The sequence below is a fragment of the Sinohyriopsis cumingii genome, chromosome 17 (assembly GCF_028554795.1).
Source record: "Sinohyriopsis cumingii isolate HCF-2022 chromosome 17, ASM2855479v2, whole genome shotgun sequence".
Lineage (NCBI taxonomy): Eukaryota > Metazoa > Mollusca > Bivalvia > Unionida > Unionidae > Sinohyriopsis > Sinohyriopsis cumingii.
The window spans coordinates 68,071,593-68,091,860 of record NC_142977.1 but is presented as its reverse complement, the minus strand read 5'-3'; the positions used below and the strand labels follow the sequence as shown (position 1 = coordinate 68,091,860).

The 20,268-nt window shown below is 36.5% G+C and overlaps 1 protein-coding gene across 1 annotated transcript; it reads left to right on the top strand.

The window, feature by feature from the left end:
* Positions 1-9,101: 9,101 nt before the first annotated feature.
* Positions 9,102-19,143, top strand: LOC149779163 (uncharacterized). The gene is made up of 3 exons (XM_089939720.1): positions 9,102-9,280; positions 12,614-12,731; positions 18,879-19,143. Exons 1-3 carry the CDS (start codon positions 9,175-9,177, stop codon positions 18,997-18,999), a joined length of 345 nt encoding a protein of 114 aa, XP_089795846.1. The 5' UTR covers positions 9,102-9,174; the 3' UTR covers positions 19,000-19,143.
* The last annotated feature ends 1,125 nt before the right edge of the window (positions 19,144-20,268 follow it).

Genomic DNA, 20,268 nt, shown 5'->3' with positions numbered 1-20,268 from the left:
TAAATTTGGCAAGTGGTCAAAATGTTTCATACGCATCTCTTTGAGCGAATGTATGTATGTATGTATGTATGTATGTATGTATGTATATATGTATGTATGTGTATGTGTGTATATGTATGTAAATATATGTGTGTGTGTGTGTGTGTGCGTGCAGGTATGTATGGATAAAATCACGATATTGTCTTATGGGTAAATAGGTATTACTCTTGACATATATACGTACATACATACATATATACACACACATACATACATAGACATACATACATATATACATACATACATACATACATACATACACACACATACACACACATACACACACATACATACATACATACATACATACATACATACACACACACACACACATACATACATACATACATACATACATACATACATACACACATACACACATACATGGAAATTCTACAGAATAGTAAGACTTCAACAGAAGGGAAAGAGAGAAGATATCTCTGAACTAAAAGTGGAAGTAGAAATAATATGGGACAATGATTTGATTCGTGACGCAAGCATCTGAAAACTTTAGGACTGAAACACCAGATATTCATTTTAACGAATGGTTTCCAGATGACATTAGAAACAACACGAAGAATATTGTGGATTCAAATATTGATGACGGTGCAGATGTGTGAAACCATATTACTGAAAGAAAGTGAAGAGGCTGTAAGAGAGCTGAAGAAAAATAAATCATGTGGACATGATAAAATATATGCAGAGCATTTAATTCTTGCCTGTCAATCGATTAGTTCTATTTTGTGCAAAGTGTACAATCGTATAATCTCCTTGGAAACGTATCCTATTTCAAAACTGTAAACATTATACCTATCTTCAAAGGTGGAAAAAAAAACAGGCTGGATATGAATAACTATATATGTTTAGTGTACTGTAAATCCATTATTGTCAAGCAATGTTCCTATTCTTTTTGTAGTAATGAAAAATTAACTGAATGAAATCTCTTCTGAAGAGGAAATATAGAAAATCATACATACATACCTCCAACACACACACACACATACGTACATACATACATACATACATACATACATACATACATACATACATACATACATGCATACATACATACATACATACATACATACATACGTACGTACGTACGTACGTACGTACACACAATACATACATACATACACGCACGCATGCACGTACGCACGCATGTCAGTCAGTCAATCAGTCATACATACATACATGCATACATACATACATACATACATACTCCCAAAACACACACACACACAGACATACATACATACATACATACATACATACTCCCAACACACACACACACATACATACATACATACATACATACATACATACATACATGCATGCATACATACATACGTACGTACGTACGTACACACAATACATACATACATACACGCACGCATGCACGTACGCACGCATGTCAGTCAGTCAATCAGTCATACATACATACATGCATACATACATACATACATACTCCCAACACACACACACATACATACATACATACATACATACATACATACATATATGCATACATACCCCCAACACACACACACACACACACACACATACATACGTACATACATACATACATACATACATACATACATACATACATACATACATACATACATACATGCATACATACATACATACATACATACATACATACATACATAAACGTATGTAAAGAGGAATATCCATCTTTGTATCCACAAGACAATGATTGTGCACATATATGGCGGTGTGATAACTGCGCTTATGAAAATAATTTTGTATATATGATAGAAAACGTTTAGTCTGCCAAATGTGAAATTTCCGTAATTAAATATGACTGAGTTATGATTGTTCTGACCTTTTGAATGAAATTTGAAAATGCCGGCAACTTTATTGCGGAGTAAATGACGCATCTTTATCGCAAGCAGATGTATGGTACTGTAATTTCAGTTTTAATAGCATATTGTCACGAGCATGCGTGGTTATCAAATTATATCAGCTCAACTTGAAAGCAGACTAGAGTCGCATTCAGCAAAATCTGAAAGCATAGACATAAAAATAGTTTATGATAATTACCGTAATATAATGTAGCATAGACACAAAATAGTTTATGATAATTACTGTAATATAATGTAGCATAGACACAAAATAGTTTATGTTAATTACTGTAATATAATGTAGCATAGACACAAAATAGTTTATGATAATTACTGTAATATAATGTAGCATAGACACAAAATAGTTTATGATAATTACTGTAATATAATGTAGCATAGACACAAAATAGTTTATGATAATTACTGTAATATAATGTTGCATAGACACAAAATAGTTTATGATAATTACTGTAATATAATGTAGCATAGACACAAAATAGTTTATGATAATTACTGTAATATAATGTAGCATAGACACAAAATAGTTTATGATAATTACTGTAATATAATGTAATAATCTATACGCCTGATAAGCAGATTTAGCTAACATAGTGTTTGTTCGCTACTAGACGTTAAGGACCGAATGTATTATATATATCTAGAGAAGTACTTTGTAATGACCAGTATTCGTTACTTAGTATATACAATACGGTGGTTACACTAAATGGAAATGACATGCTTCTTGATTGTCACTGTGTCACATGTTATACAATATCTTTCACTTCTATCAATTATATTGCCTCCCTATTGCCCAGTTTCAAATTTTCAAATTATGAGAAGACACTCTGAGTGTTATCTAAATAATCTTTGTTATACAAAAATTATCGCATCCAAAGTTAGTTCTGATATTTTTATTAAGAGTTAGATAGAGTTTGTTTATCAGTTTTGTAATTTATAAACAGATAGAAAAAATATATATCATCCTGATTTGTTTAAATATGATAATCTTGAGTAAAATTTAAAGAATCAAGAAACATTGAACATCATCAAATCTAAATCTTGTTAAGCATCTTTCAGGGTTTGATACAATTAATATTAATATTTGATTAATGTGCAACTTATAATCGTCTTTATATAGCAATCGAAAGCATTTGTATGAACCAACTAGGAGACATAACATATAGTCACCAGAAGTTTACCAAGTGGTAGCGCCGAGTGGTCAAAAGCGCTCTCCGTTACGGATCACTGCCATCTCACCTCTGTCTGTGTGGGTTCGAGTCTCGGATTCGGCCAATGTATGTGAGAAAGCTTGCCAGTAGCTTCTCGAGGGTCAGTGGTTCTTTCCGGTGATTTCCCGGGTTCTTCCTCCACCATTAATACTAGTCGCCATGTATAGCCTATCGTGTGCTGAAAAATGGCGTTAAACCCTACAACAACAACCAAGCGGTAGCCGATATGGGGACAAAAGGAGACTCTATGTTAAATTGGTCCATAGGTTAGCATATTGGGGATGATATAGAGACAAGGGGAAACCCTATGTCACATCTGTTTAACATGCAATGGAATGATTGGGACAAACGTGTCGAGGGACAAGGGGGAAATGTAATCCCAAAACTGCGAAGGAAGAAAAGGGTCGACCATTAATAGGGACAAGCTAAAATGCAATGTTAAAATTTTATCGACAATCCAACACACACCACATATACTAACTAGCGACGCCCGTTTTGTTGCTATCGAAACACCCTTTACAATCCCAATACACCCTAACCATCCACCAAAGGTAGGTGAACGACGTGATGCACTCACGTTTGCACATACAAAAACAAACATCATACAAAAGGGGGGTATGATGTTAAGGAAGGGTGATGAAACAGGCACATGCGTTCACACAAACATACATATTGTCACACACACGGAAATGAAAGGAAGTGTTTATAGGCACAGTAATATACCCTTACATACACAATATCACAAGAGAAGGGTAAAAAAGGAATTTTAAGTTTTAGTTGTCACTAACATTGGCAGTTACAAACGTATACATGCACAAGACAGAAAACCTGATTGTTTAGCAAGAAAGATTAGTATATATCTTTTTTAGTAATCGGGGTGGCCTGAAAAGAATCCGGGGGGGGGGGGGTAACCACTTACTCAGCAGTGGTTGCACTTCCTGGGTTGGCCACAGACACTTCTGCCCCCATTTGTTTCAACTGTAGTTCCAACTTGCCTTGGTGGAGACTACCAGCCCAAAACTAGGGAGTTGTCAGTTTGAATGTGTGCTATTGCGACTTTCGTCCATGAATAACACTTTTGGGGAAAAAACGATGGTCATAAAATGAATGACTTTTCAGTAGATCATGTTAAACATGTCATTTGATTGTTGCACGTGTTGAATGTTTGTTATTGGCTTTGGACGGTGTTAATTCTGCCGGTCTACTAAACTCGATCCAGATAGGAGACTTCACCTGTCGTGATGGACAGAGTTGTTGTTGTTGTTGTTGTTGGGTTTAACGCCATTTTTCAGCACACGACAGGCTATACATGGCGGCCAGTATTAATGGTGGAGGAAGAACCCGGGAAAACACCGGAACGAACCACCGACCCACGAGAAGCTACTGGCAAGCTTTCTCACATACCCACATTGGCTGAATCCTAGACTCGAACCGCCGCAGACAGAGGTGAGATAGCAGTGATCCGTAACGAAGAGCGCTTTAGACCACTCGGCCACTCGGGGCCCCGTGATGGACAGAGAGTCTAAAACGATTGTTATCTTTAGTTTATTAGTGTCATGTCAGTGTTTGCCACAATGAATGGGACAAATCAGTAATGAGACCTGCCATATTCTCTGGCTGCACCTCAGACTTGAACTCTTTAAATGTCATCGTGTAGGTACGTGTCCTAGTTCAAAATTTTCTGGAAGTCAGTTTCTGCGTATCTCGAATGTCATACTCTTCGGCAGCTACTGAACAACACCTTTCCTTATTTGTGATTCTGAACCTTCTTTGTCTTTTGGCTGAAGATGAGGGTGTTGGTTAGGGGTCACTCATTGCATCTTCGACATCACTAACACATTGATAAGCGTATGAGGCTACACAAAAAGGCATCGACTTGACATAGCTTATTCTTTTGGTTTTTTGAAACAATGTGTGATTGTTTCATCTTGATTTCAACATTTGATTTGACTCCGCTTTACACACACTCGCCCCCTATTTGTGAAGAGAGCTTCACAAGTTTAGAGCACATATTCATTCAGCTTTCAGACTGTGAGGAAGACTTAAGAATCTAAGCAGATTGCCCTTCGTTTCAGCGATTACCAGATAGTCATTAATAGTATACTTCAGATAAGACGAAGTGCTAATCCTCTCGAGATAAAATCAAAGATACGTGATATCTATCAATAGAAATAACACTTTTGATATCTGTCAAGAGAAATAATACTTTGCTCCAGAATATCCGTAACGTCAAAACAATATGAAACACATGAGAAAGGAGAAACCAAAGTACAGATACCTGTTATCATTGTCAACGAAAATGACACTGGTCTTCTGAGTGTCCCAAGAAAAAACACAACAAGCAGGACTAGAAGGGGAGTATTTCAGAAACAGAACAAACAGGACTGGAAGGCGAGTGTTTCAGAAACAAAACAAGCAGGACTGGAAGGGGAGTGTTTCAGAAACAGAACAAGTAGGACTGGAAGGCGAGTGTTTCAGAAACAGAATAAGCAGGACTAGAAGGGGAGTGTTTCAGAAACAGAACAAACAGGACTGGAGGGGGAGTGTTTTAGAAACAGAACACACATGACTAGAAGGGGAGTGTTTCAGAAACAGAACAAGCATGATTAGAAGGGGAGTGTTTCAGAAACAGAATAAGCAGGACTAGAAGGGGAGTGTTTCAGAAACAGAACAAACAGGACTGGAAGGGGAGTGTTTTAGAAACAGAACACACATGACTAGAAGGGGAGTGTTTCAGAAACAGAACAAACATGACTAGAAAGGGAGTGTTTCAGAAACAGAATAAGCAGGACTGGAAGGCGAGTGTTTCAGAAACAGAACAAGCATGATTAGAAGGGGAGTGTTTCAGAAACAGAATAAGCAGGACTGGAAGGCGAGTGTTTCAGAAACACAACAAGCAAGATTAGAAGGGGAGTGTTTCAGAAACAGAACAAGCAGGACTAGAAGGGGAGTGTTTCAGAAACAGAACAAACATGACTAGAAGAGAAGTGTTTCAGAAACAGAACAAGCAGGACTGGAAGGCGAGTGTTTCAGAAACAGAACAAGCATGATTAGAAGGGGAGTGTTTCAGAAACAGAATAAGCAGGACTGGAAGGCGAGTGTTTCAGAAACACAACAAGCAAGATTAGAAGGGGAGTGTTTCAGAAACAGAACAAGCAGGACTAGAAGGGGAGTGTTTCAAAACAGAACAAACAGGACTTGAAGGGGAGTGTTTCAGAAACAGGACAAGGAGGACTAGAAGACGAGTGTTTCAGAAACACAACAAGCAGGACTGGAAAGCGAGTGTTTCAGAAACAGAACAAGCAGGACTAGAAGGGGAGTGTTTCAGAAATAGAACAAACAGGACTTGAAGGGGAGTGTTTCAGAAACAGGAGAAGCAAAACTAGAAGGGGAGTGTTTCAGAAACAGAACAAGCAGGACTAGAAAGGGAGTGTTTCAGAAAGAGAAACAGGACTGGAAGGGGAGTGTTTCAGAAACACAACAAACAGGACTAGAAGGGAAGTGTTTCAGAAACACAACAAGCAGAACTAGAAGGGGAGTGTTTCAGAAACAGAACAAGCAGAACTAGAAGACGAGTGTTTCAGAAACAGAACATGCATGATTAAAAGGGGAGTGTTTCAGAAACACAACAAGCAAAACTAGAAGGGGAGTATTTCAGAAACAGAACAAGCAGGACTGGAAGGCGAGTGTTTCAGAAACAGAACAAGCAGAACTAGAAGGCGAGTGTTTCAGAAATAGAACAAGCAGAACTAGAAGGCGAGTGTTTCAGAAACAGAACAAGCAGGACTAGAAGGGGAGTGTTTCAGAAACAGAACAAGCAGAACTAGAAGGGGAGTGTTTCAGAAACAGGACAAGCATGACTAGAAGGGGAGTGTTTCAGAAACACAACAAGCAGGACTAGAAGGGGAGTGTTTTAGAAACAGATGAAAATCATACACCCGTCAAAAAAAAAAAAAAACAAACAACGCAAGAAGGCAAGACAACTAGAATATAGTGAAATGGAAGAACCCATGCCTCATTTTCTGTTTCCAAAATCCTCACCCCGTTTAGTATTTAGTTACCTTTGTCCCCATTCTCGCGTTGTGGACCTTAATCTTGAAATTTCGTTAGAACCTTTCCACAGTGGCTGTTAAGGGGATTTCATATGGCAGGTCGGATAAGTAGTTCTTCCGCCTTTTTCTTAATGTTCCTCAAAATGGGTGATTGTTCCTTAACAGTTATTAGTTCTCCTGCTATCTCCGTAGGGGACTGTTCCTTTCGGTCTTAAGCTATATCCCTTTTCCTGTTCATATATTACGCCTCCGCTAGATTTTGAAAAGCTGTATTCCTTATTTCCAGTGCTACCATTACCCTCGCTATGGATAATCTTCTTTCCAGTGGGATTTCGGGCATGTCGATTCCTTGTGTTCCTTATTTGGTAAGAAAACTCCACAAATAATCCCTCCTTTTTTCTGTCCTCCTTGGTTATTTAGTATTTCTCCAGTTCAGACATTTGCCTTTTCCTACTATATGTCGCTATAGTCTTTGTTGGCTGCGTGCACTTTGCACGAGTTGCACGAAATTTTCACAAATGAATGACTCCTCGCAATTTGTTTTCCTTTAACCTTTTTAGATAGTACGATTTTGTACTCTCACATTCGGAATCTAAAACACTTTTTTCTTCCTAGAGGTAGAATCTACTCTGGAGTCGCTGTCTTCTTCATTGCTTATTTCTTGCCATAGCAGACAAATAATGGAATAATTTCCTTGTCGTGAATGAGTGCCAGAATCACTTTGAGTTTACGAGGTATCACTATCAGGCGCACACCAATATGTTTTCTTCATTTTTTTCTGTCATACGTATGGTACTCCAACTGTTGTACTATATTCAACATGAATGCTGGTGCGCCTATATATTGAATGAGAGAAATAACAGTCTTCATTTTATAACGCGCGTTTGGATTGGTGTAACATTTCAACCGTTTCTATTCGGTCTTAGGCTATATATGGACAAGTTCATTCTCCTGTGTTGTCACATGTTTCCAAGGCAACTCAAGAGAGCTGTGGGCTATTGCAGAGACTTGACCCGTTTTTGTGCATCATTTTAACATTACATTTTTCTTTCTCCCTAAAAACACTTTTGTCCCCATAACACTATTCCATGTTAAACAAATTTGACAAAGGATTTCCCCTTGTCCAAACTCCGTCTCCCGCACGTTAACCTATGGACCAATTTAATATAGGATTTCCCCTTGTCCCCATACCGGCTCCCTCATGTTTACATACAGGCCCCTAAATACTTATGATATATCATCTATCTAATATGCTCAAATAACTACTGTCGGTAGACCAAAGTTGACCTGACAAATATTGGAAAAGAAGGAGGTGAAGAAAATGAACTGGGACACGTGGGAAGAGGGTCGAAACGACGCCATTGATATTACGAAAGTGGAAGAAGAAACATATATTGACCTCGTTTGCCAGAGGGCAATAAGGGTATTAAAATGCAATGATCAACTTAATAGTTTTACTTGACCTTGCATCAAATCTATTGCAATCTCAGCAAAGGCATTACTTGTCTTCCAATGTGCAACAAATGAATTAACCATACTCTCTATATTGCGTTTTAACATTTTGGCATCAACACATTCTTTGAAAAAGTTCAATTTCAGTCGGAATACAATAAAGTTGTATACGATTAGAGAGTCTAAACTGGAATGCTTCTCCTTTAGCAATGATTACAGATGATAAACCATGAGCGACAAGGACAATGATGATGACAACTGACATATCATAGTATCACGAAAACGGTTATGCGATGATTATATATTGACAATTATAACGTCAAATAAACAATTTACGCAGCGATAAAATATCAACATGCTGTGATGGTATTTTAAAAGGTCAGGAAACAGTCATAATAGAACAATCATATATAATGAGAGAGGAATTACAACTGGTAGATTGAATCAACCCTATAAAAGCTACGTCCGTTTCACTAGCATCCAGAAGCAACTTCTACCGTTTGGTATTATTTTGTCGTAACATTTTTGACAGCCATGTTCAAACGTTTTGCGCTTTTGCTGACGGTTACGTCTGCTTTGATGCTGGTGACACAAGTCTACGGATCCTGTTTTTATAATCCTGCACAGATAATGCAAATAGGTATGTGTATTGTGTATTTGATTTTATCATTCGTCTTTAACTTTTCTTTCAGCGCTCATATTTATTAACGTGGCAACTTATTCATTTGCTCATTATTGTCTATAAAATTATTGTTTTCAATCAAGTGATTTCGTTCATAATGCATGCAAAGTACAATGTCTAATGTAAACGAATTTGTCATCTTGAAAGGTTGCTTTTGAAGAACAAAGTCTAAATCAAGATGATAAACTAATTCCAGATATTATGCTTTAACTATGTACAGATTTAAAACAAGTAATCCAAAAGGTAAAATTACAGCTCTTATTATCATCTACCAAGTCACAAATTACATTTCTGAAAGTGGTAAGGTTGTTTTCTTCATATTTTAAAGAATCGTTTACTTCATGGTGCACAGACGAACGCTTGAAATAAAATCCAAGAAATCGATAATAAATTAAGCCGGAAAAATTGCTGTGTCATAAGTTGTGCTCCGAATATCTCAGAGATTATGGCGTAAGTATAATGACAATGATTAATAAATTGTCCGTTTCATTTTCCGTACGCTTGTACCGCCAATATCAGCCAAACATTGATCTCAGACTTACTTAAAAGACCCATACCTATACAAAGGGAATCATCCTGACACAGTCTCATATAGCCCTGTCTTGTTCTTTAGGACTTCATACTTTTAGTTTATTTAACTTCACACGCTGCTATACATGTTGAAATTCTAAAAAACAACATTAACTTCGTTTGGAAAGATGAACCGTTCATCATATAGTCCTCTGTAAAAGAACAGATCATGTCAGTTAAGATCCTGTGCAACTCACAAACGCAAATTTAATGTAATTGGTCATTCATAAGGTTTATATAGTCCGCTGGCGTCATAACGTCCACATTATAGCCCTACACTTGTTGTACGGCAAGAGGTAGAACGGAACCAATTTTCCACACATTCATTACAGGGTTCATCCTGCCAGATTTGTCTGGTATCGTCGGCTAGCTTATTATATGGCCGAAATTACCATTTGGAACATCAACTGTTTCCCTCATGCCGACTATTAATTTTTAACGCGGTCATGCAATACGTTCTTTCTACGTTTAACACATTTGCTGCATTTACAAACATTTTCGTGCCGCCGTTATGCTGAGAGACACTAAACATATGATAATCTTCAAATCACGCAGATCGTGTGCTATGCTTGAAATTTTCATTGCAAGACTGATATTATCAAAACACGTTGACATAGTTTACGTATTAAAATAATTCACATGTCTCTCTTGTTTGACGTTAATTTGTTTAATATGATATACATTTAATTATACAGCAGTAAAGTTCTCTGGCATGAAATCTCTACGCTTGCTAAATCTTGATGACCTAATTATTGTAACAATGCATAACAAAGTCACCACAATAATCTTAAATCCAGAGACGCTGTGCCAAGATGTGTGTTACAAATCATAAACACCGTACAAACTATAGATTTTAAAAATGAAAACGGTAGCGTTATTTTTTATCTTGATTTTTAACGTAGTTTTAACAATTTTAGTCATATTACTATGATGTCTAGTACTTGGACATCATGCCACAGACATGTACCGTAATGTTCCACCCTGTCGCATTATCCTGATACCAGGCCTACCAGTCCTAACATTAACTGCTGAGAACCTAGCGAGACAGCTGGTATTACTATTTTTAAAGGTCTTTGGTCTGACTTGGTCGGGGTTCGAACATGCGACTTCCCACATCCAAAGACACTCTAACCAATTAGGCCACCGGAGCGGTGAAAATGGAAGAGGACCATTGACCAGTTTTTGATCCTATTAGTCCGAAAGGTGGGGAAACTTCAAGGCTCGACTTTCACAGTTGGTCTGTAATATTCTTGCCCTTTGTATCCAAACGAGTTGTTTGAAACATCGAGGAAATTATGATAGTATCCATCTGTATGTCATTTTGTCCATTAACTCATCCACTAAGCCAATGGATGAAGTTTCAAGAAACTGTGGTCATGTTGCCCGTGTGGGAACGGTCTATGAGACGGGTATCATTCTTGGCACCCCACCCCCACGATATGTCTGCAAGTTGCTCAACTGTCATATATACAAAATTTGCAACTAATTTTCAACATGGTTTATATACAAACAACAAATAGCATAGCAGGAAAACGCACTGTAAACCCTGGTTCACTGTCACGTGAGTGGGGTTACTAGGCAATATGGAGTAAAATGCTTAGGAATGTTGGGACGGTAATGGATTTTAAATGCCCTAGTTGCAATGAGTTTAAGTTTTTAGTGTAGGTGAACCTATGTACTTCTTACTTTAGTAGTAAAGTAGCCGCAGAGAAGATATTCTGGCCTCCAACGGGAATTAGACATGGAGATGGTACTCTAACCTCCGACGAGAATTTAACATAGAATGACACCTAAGCCACTAATGGGAATTTAAACTGGTGGGGCATTTTATCAGGGAACTTAACATGGGATTGGCGCTCTTGAATCAATGGGAATTCATGTGTTTGACCCCTCTGAAATTTAACAGGAATTTAATTGGTATGCATGGCGATATATGGGAACTAACATTATGCCATAGGTTTGACCTAATGGGCTAAAATGGCAACATAGTTAAATATAATGTTAAAATTAAACATAGAGAAAATACTGTTAAAGTGTTCATAGATTCTCATAAGAGGTCATTCATGGAGTGACAGAAAAGAAAAGAGTAGTAGTAGTTACATACGGACACAATCATACCCTTCTACAGACGTTAACTTAATGGAGAGAAGAACGAACACATATTTAAGGAGAGTTATTGGATCCAAGTACAATCGAAACACCTGGCATTGTCATTAACACTGTATAAAAACAATTTGAATTCATAGATTTTGTGAAAGTGTTATCAGTTGTGTTTTTTCTTCTTTAGTATCCAGTCAGGCAGAATTTTGCCACTGTAACTAAACTTAGAACACTGAATGACATTTAACTTACCAAATGTGTGGAGTGCAATTTTACTTCCGATGAGAGAGTACAAGTTGCTACATTTCCAAAAAGGTCATACTCTGGCCCGAAGACCCCCTAAATGTTAAATTCCCATTTAGACCAGAGTACCAGTCCCTTCTAAAACCCTTTCTGTAAGGATAAGATTACTCAGTATCATATAAAATGACATTTTATCGGTGATCTCCGAATCTGCGTCCAAAATATGTGCAGCTGTTTGCAAAGATTACTAAAATATGGTAGCGCAACGTTAAAAACCATCTTTGTTTAGTGACATGAGCTAATGCAGAGAATCTAAACCATACTCAAATCATAAAATGTAATTAGGAACCTTATTTGCATTTTATTTCATATTTACAGGCTCAAAAGGGATGGTGACGTGCGAGTACCAAGGAGTCAAGTTCTTGGAAGGGGCCGAGTTCAATACTACCGACTGCTTCTCGTGCAGCTGTTTTAGCTGGGGACTTTCATGCTGCGGGTGAGTTATATGATGTGACAACCACGTGACAGGAGTTCAGTGGATATGTATTTTATGGTGTTTGGGCTTGAAATGGTCATGAATGAATATGACACACTTCGATTAAATGTTTTCCTTTAGAACTGAATAATTCTTTAAATGTGTCTGAAACATAAAATGGCTATCAAAATACTCGAAGGAAAACCCATTACGTTTCACAATCTGGGAACTACAAATATTAAGGTTAAGACCCTTTCATGCTTATTAAATGCATACAGTTTTCAGATGTCAAACGATTTGTAGCATTACTTTTTTCTACTCTGTCACTGCTCGTTTAGTCACTATTTTGTCATGTCCATTTTTTTATGTTGTATTTCATGAATGCTATCTCAAAGATAATTTTTAACAATTAATTCGCACGAGAAACAACTCGAGTACAAATACTAAAAATGTCTAATGTCTTTAAATTAAAGAATAACAGATACATGAAAACAGAACGGTAAGTATTTGCATTGTCTTTCTATATATCAGCCAGAAAATATTATTACTTCTTGTGAATTTAAAGGAAAACTATTTAATTTTTAGCTGAAAAGGTGTGACGATTGGTTTGTTTTAAATCATAACCATATATAATTTCAACTTGCAAAAAATTAGTAAAACATAACGGACATGGTTTTATTCATAAATCGTCGTAGAGTTATGTAGTCATTTAACATCCCCTTATGATAGAATATAAGTAGCAACACGTGTTGCAATTGTAACTGTAACGGTTGCATCTGAAATCCAAATGATACAGAGAGACCTTCAGTGTGAGAGCTCACCTTGATAGAGAACCCTTTCAACCAAATCCGGTGTATACTCTATATCAGTATATTTTTTTGGTAAAGAACAATTCCCTGATAACTCGAGAAAATGTTTGCTTTAAGAGATTGCCCCACTGCTTAGGAAAATGTACGTTGCCGAATAGTATTAGAAAAAAAAGTATTCGGATTCGAGATAAGGCTATGTGCATACAAAGTGATTAGTTTCAAAACACGTCGGCATCTGGGAAGCCTAACACAATTTCGATGTATGAAACTGTATCAAGTTTAAATATAATACGATCACACCATTGATTTGAAGTAACCGAATTGTGCCACCCGTCCTTATCAAGACACATACTTTCAAAATTTCGTACCCATTAAATATTTACGGAGTTTCTTGCGCAAATTTATTGTATTTCCTACTGCTAAAACGGACAATATTAACCAATATTTAATAAAGTTAAAGAGTCTATATATTATAAGAAGAGAACTCTTCCCAATTCACCGTATGGAATGACACCGGGCATTGACTTTAAGATGCGTTTTATCTTTACAAAACGCAAGATAGGTCTTTTAACAACATTACTTAGTATTAATTCCTTCACTTCCGTACCATATAATAGAACTGGAGCAATAAGAATATCAAAGAAATTGCCTCAAGCGTCTGTGGAATATTAGAAAACTACCTTAAACCGCAAAACGTTTCTTATAACATACTCGAATGCTTTTTGTTTTAAAAATCAATAAATGCACTTAATAATTTTCTCTCTAAATTAATCAGATGTGTAATTTATACGTGAAGTGTTGATATATTATCAATATTAAACATATCTGACTGAATCTAGCTTGAATCGTCTTCCTCTCACTAATTTAACCAATTATTTGATACACTGGCAAGAAGCTTCCCTATTATACTAAATAAAATAATTCCCCTATAGCTTTTAATATCACAATATGTCGTCTTGACTGTAAGTGAATGGTTGAAAAACTACCAGTATATAATACATAAAATAATATAATTTAAAATCTTCAATCGGGTAAAATAAATACATCTCCGACTGGTTTACGGACTAAAAATAAATATAAATTCTTCCGCTGGCATTTTAGATTGTTTGATAGCTGCACGCACCTTTAGCATACTGCAGCAATCTTTTACGATTTTATTGCAGGCCTTTAACAACTTATCACCGTGTTTGTTTATGTATTGTTTTCTACCTTTCTTAACTGCTTTCTTGAACCTTGATATAGGATAGCTCATCGTCTATTTACATCTGTTGAAGCACACCTTTAATAATTACTTTCTATCTGAGATTTCGTTTTAGTTTCAATAACATGCTGATCATGTGATTACTTTGAATTCTAGAAGCATAATTTCGTTACGATGGTTTTGTTAGAGATGTGATATGCCGTGTTTGTGGCAACGACATCTGTCAAGTCTATGACCGATTAATTTATGACATGTTCGAATATATCTGATGTGTTCAGTTTGATAATGAGCTTAGAATTAAGGCTCACTTTTTAAATTTGACACATATTCATGGCATTTATCATTATGCCATTTTTCATTGCGTGAGTGTTTGTATTTCCTGACATTTTAGAATTGTACTCATAAAAGCTATCGACAGTTAAATATACAATACCTGAAAACATTCTGTCTTAATACATCGATTGAGCTAATTCTAATGAATAAAGGGTGAACAACAATAACATGATCCAGTCAACCTGTATCTTTATTGCTCGTACAAATAAATTCACCAAGATATCCATCGCTAACTAATCCTCCATTAATAATTCGTACATATGTCATTAAAAAAAATCCAAACGTATATAACATTTTCATTTGGTTTTTGAAGCTCGTGGAATGTTTCAGTCAGTAGTCTAATAATCAGCTGACGCCAAAATGAGTTTTTCTATCGCCATGAATACAATCTGGGACAGTGTGAGTTTGACTAATAAAATTGTCGTAAATGATACCTTAATTGCAAATGATTTTCGATGTGTTTCGTTTCAAAGAAGTATAAAAAAGTCAGTGGAGGTAGGTGATGTTTATGCCGCTCGTTCAAGACTTTTTCTTCAGAGACAAGAGTCCATTCTTCTTCTCGATACATTTCAAAACATTCTTCTCGACTCACCATCAAGCATTTGTCGTATTGCACTTAACTTAGATATTATCATAACTATGTTCTCTGTTATGGTGTATAATTCTTTCAGACAAGCGGAACAGGGAGATGAAGAGATATTCTTGTTACGGCCATCTCGATGATATAACTGTATCTTTCGCTTGTTCACACGTGTACTTATTTTCGTTTTTAATAGACAAAACCTTTTTCTGCATATATCCATAGCTTTCTTTAACAATCGTCTGGGCTCACTCCTCTCAGACTGTTGATTTCCAGGGCGTTGCCCAATTATGCATAAAAACGGCATACTGTATCCATGATAGCTAATGCAAGTGTTCCATTCAGAGTTGACCTTATTTTATAGGCTGTGTCTGTCTATTGTCACTGCCATGCTCTCTGGAAAATTCAAATCCTCGACAGAATGCTGTGGATAATGTTGGTTCCTAAGTGTCCCGACACAAAATGAACAAACATAGAACTCAAATAATTTTGCTGGGCAAAGTTAGTTTCAAATGACCTGGAACATATCAGGTGACTTCTCATCTTAGACACTTTTAAGTGTTTGAACTCGAAATGACCCCGATCGATAGCCCCAAGGATTCGTATTGCTGACATTACCAATTAGCTTCTGCACGGTAGTTGACCGTGCGAAACATGAATTTCGATCTCGGATCGTATTTCAGTGGAAATGGTAAAGGTTTTGACTTCCACTCGTCATAGACGGTGCTTGAATATCTTTCTGCTCAGAGTTTGCCAGATGTCGATCCCCATCATAGGTAAGACTTCCACACATCAAACTTAGAGCACGACTTATTAATTGTCCGTTTCGTAAGAATTAGCAATTAAGTGGAAGATGCTACTACTCCGATTCAGTACCTGACGTTTATCCACAATTTTAAAAGAATTCTTGACTTTCAATCACATGTTCAAGTGAAAACGGTCCGTCATTTCTAAACCACTTTATTGCTTTGATTTTCTCTTGGCGGTCATTAAATCTACATTGTTAGGATTGTCAGCTGCATTCAATTCTGTGTCGTTGAACGTGCCCAAAATGAGAGGGTTCTTCACCACAGTAGCATCCTGACGTGTGTTCTTGGCTTCTTATCAGAACTTCAAGAGATTATTTGAGAAAGCTCATTATGGGTAAGTGTCTAGGCTGCTGATCACCATTTATGTACAAATTTACTTCGTGGAAGAGCTCGTGCATAAAACTGTTGACAGTAGCTATTCTGGCATTGACTCCTGGATTGCTAGTTCCCAGTTTGAGAACTTAGGCATTCAGATACATATAGATGTTATTCAGACTGAATCTTTGTTTGTTCCTTTGATTTCAAGTTAGAGAAGTACTACTGAGATGTTTAATGACGTGATAGGATAAAATTCTGGCCATAAAAAGTTTGCGCTGCCATCGCCTGTGGAAATTTAAACATATCGAGCTCTGGATTGGAACACTCGCAAAAATTCCATTACATTATTTGTCTTTTATTTAGTAATCCAATATTTCTGACTGCTTTTCTTCATTTCTTATCCTTTTTTCTGATAGTGTATTTGAAATCTGGATGGGTTCGAATATCTGTCTTGTCTTTGCTTTGGCGTGTAGGAAAAATCAATATCTACGTTATATGTCGGAGGTGAATTTATTGGGCTTTTCGATAACTTAGAATATATTTTCTAGTTTGAATCAACACTTTTTTTACTTGTTTCCATGAAGGTATGTGTGGGACTTTGTTGATTACACGTAATTTTGGATAAATTCATTTCATTTCGTCAAAGCCGCATCTTGCTGAGTATGAAATCATCGAATAAATAACGGTTTCCAGATGGGCGATAACATATAAAAGACGATTTAAGCCTATCTCCTTAATCGTGTTCTCTTTGGACAGTAGATGACTAGATTTTGGTTACTAGAAATTGCGTGTTAGATGGCAGATAGTAGTTTGTAGGATAGTACAATATTATGTGTTGGAGAGCCAGTGTACCTTTAACATGAAAGGTCCCCATAGTATGAAATTTGTAAAACAAATCAGTGGGTGAAATGGGAAATCTCATGTTAATTTTAACACTACATTTGGCATCTTGTTCCTATAGAGTTCCACAATATTAAACCAATGGAGACATTGATAAGATAGGATTTCTCAATGTGTTCCGGTATCGCCACATATTACTATTTTTGTACACATTTATTGGAGATCATTTGACTCTATACTACTCAGGCAGAGTGGAGTGGTGGCTATGCTAATATCTGCATAAATCCTTCTGACATTCCTTCCTTCCGACTCAATTTTACTTGATTACAGTGTCAAATGTAAGCTTGGTATGGAGAGAAATAAAGATTGTGCATGGGCGTATATTTATGTATAACAGTGTGTGTTGCCGTTTGAAGTCAGAATTCCAGGCTACATCACAAATATTTATGAACAATTAGTTGTTAAAGTATAACTCCCCGCAATGATGTACAACGAAATATCACATAGTCAGTCAGGCTTTCTCTAAAATGGTATAGCTTGATATCGCTTTTTAAGGGGACAACTTGGCGGAAAGTTAGAAGTCATGGTTTTCTTGAACACTACGGAGAGAAGATGTACACGTGTTTGGATATTCGTCCATCCATCTATCCATCACTTAAAAAATTTGTTCAGTGTTGATGATCTAAGTTTATCGGACTTATATTTATAATGACATTGTAATGTAAATTCAACGCGATCTCACTTCGTTTATGCTCATTTCCGTCCGTCTCCGTACCAACTAGATTTAAATTAGTCGTTAGCCACAGTTTAAAAAAAATATTTATTTTGTCTAGCATTCTGGGGGTATTGCTAGCAGAAATTTGATGAAAGTTTGGAATTTTTGAAAGACTCAACGACAAAGCACACGTTACGAATTTTGCACCCAAAAGAAACCAGCCGTAACTTGAAATAGTGTCTATATGCAAGTGTTTTTATGCGGAAACCTAACAGACCAAACGCTTTAGCCTTTTGTATTGAACAGACCAGCAGAGTGAGAGAAGTTTATTGAACATTTATACTACCCAATTTAGACCAATATATGCGAAGTATGTGTCCTGTCTGAAAAGGAGTTAATATACCGGAGGATTTGAGTTAAGGATGTCTCTCTCCATATATTAAAAAAAACAGAAATTGCATGAATATATTTATCTGTAATATTTGGTTTAGTATAGAGAAACCACACACTTACCTAAAGCAATCAACATATATCTAGTTACTTCCCATGTCACGTTTTTACAGATTTGGAATCAGGGCCGGCTCCATTGGTGTTCCAAGCGGATTCAAGGTTGTACAATATGGCTGCGACTTCCAGATAGAGCGAGAAGACGAAGAAGAGCACTTACCAAGGCACACAAAATAGCCCTAAAACTGAACGCAGGCTGAAACAGAAACATCCAGGTGGCTTTAAAGAAACCGGTTTACATTTTCATGAAACGATCTATAAAAGTTTAATGCTTACTCTTGTCATTCATTCTTTCATGAATAAACTGATTCAGTGATGAGATTTTTGAATTCGAGTGAGCCATTATTTCTATGAAAAAGTAAAGGACGTTTAGTTCATGTGTCATAACCTCAATGCTTTATACACTGCCCTTGTCATAGCGTCAATGGTCTCAGCTGCGTCCACGTGTACCGTACATACGAGTTCTATACGAAGTTAATCTACTTCTAGACTTATGGTGCTGTAACGTGCTAAAATTCTATATAGCTGGAATTTTTAACGGGGATAAATTTTAATTACAATTACTTGGCGGTCTTTGGGTGAGATAGCAAAAATAGAAAAATCTAGCCAAAACATGAAACCTTAAATATTGTGGCATATCTAGTTCCAGAATAGTTAAAATATAACAATACAAATTTAAAATCACTTTATTTTGGAGGAAAGAATGTTTCAAATTGTAAGTGCTCAAGCAGCAACACTAACTTAAGAAAACATAACAAATTACGCTCATCAGGGGATACATTAATTTGATGAAGCGCAATTGTTTCTGAAAGAGATATCGAGTAAAGCTGTGGTTTGCATTGTCGAGATCCTACTATTATCTTGAAAACTGGCCATCTCGTTACTCCAGGGAACTTGATGAATGTTGTCTTCTGCAAAGTCTAAAATATATACGACAACGTGCACACACTCAACTTTTTGTGCTTCGTGTCATCATATCTACAGTTTACGACTGGATCTCTTTCTGAATCGACTTTTAAAAATAGAGCTTTAGTAGTTGATGAACTGAGGAAAATAGACACCCATTCCTTTGGTTTCTGTATCTGGTACGAGAACGTTGACAAATACATTTTTTAAAAATCATTTCTAGACATGCAGGACGAAGGAGACTCACCACCAGAGGGACAACGTTATATTGCGTATACAAGGATGCTTTTTAATGGTTATGTCGCAAGTTAAAAAGAACACATTTTAATTTTAAACATTACAAACCATAAATAGTACGATCGTAAATAAATAAATACATTAAAATAAAATGCTGGTTATTTATCCATTACCATATCAGATTTATTTGAAATCTTGCCAATTCTTCGACTTCGAAGGGCACGTCGATCCATTTAGCTTCGATTCGTTTCGAGATCATCACCTTTTGGGATCATACTAATTAATGATTAAATACTGAGTGCA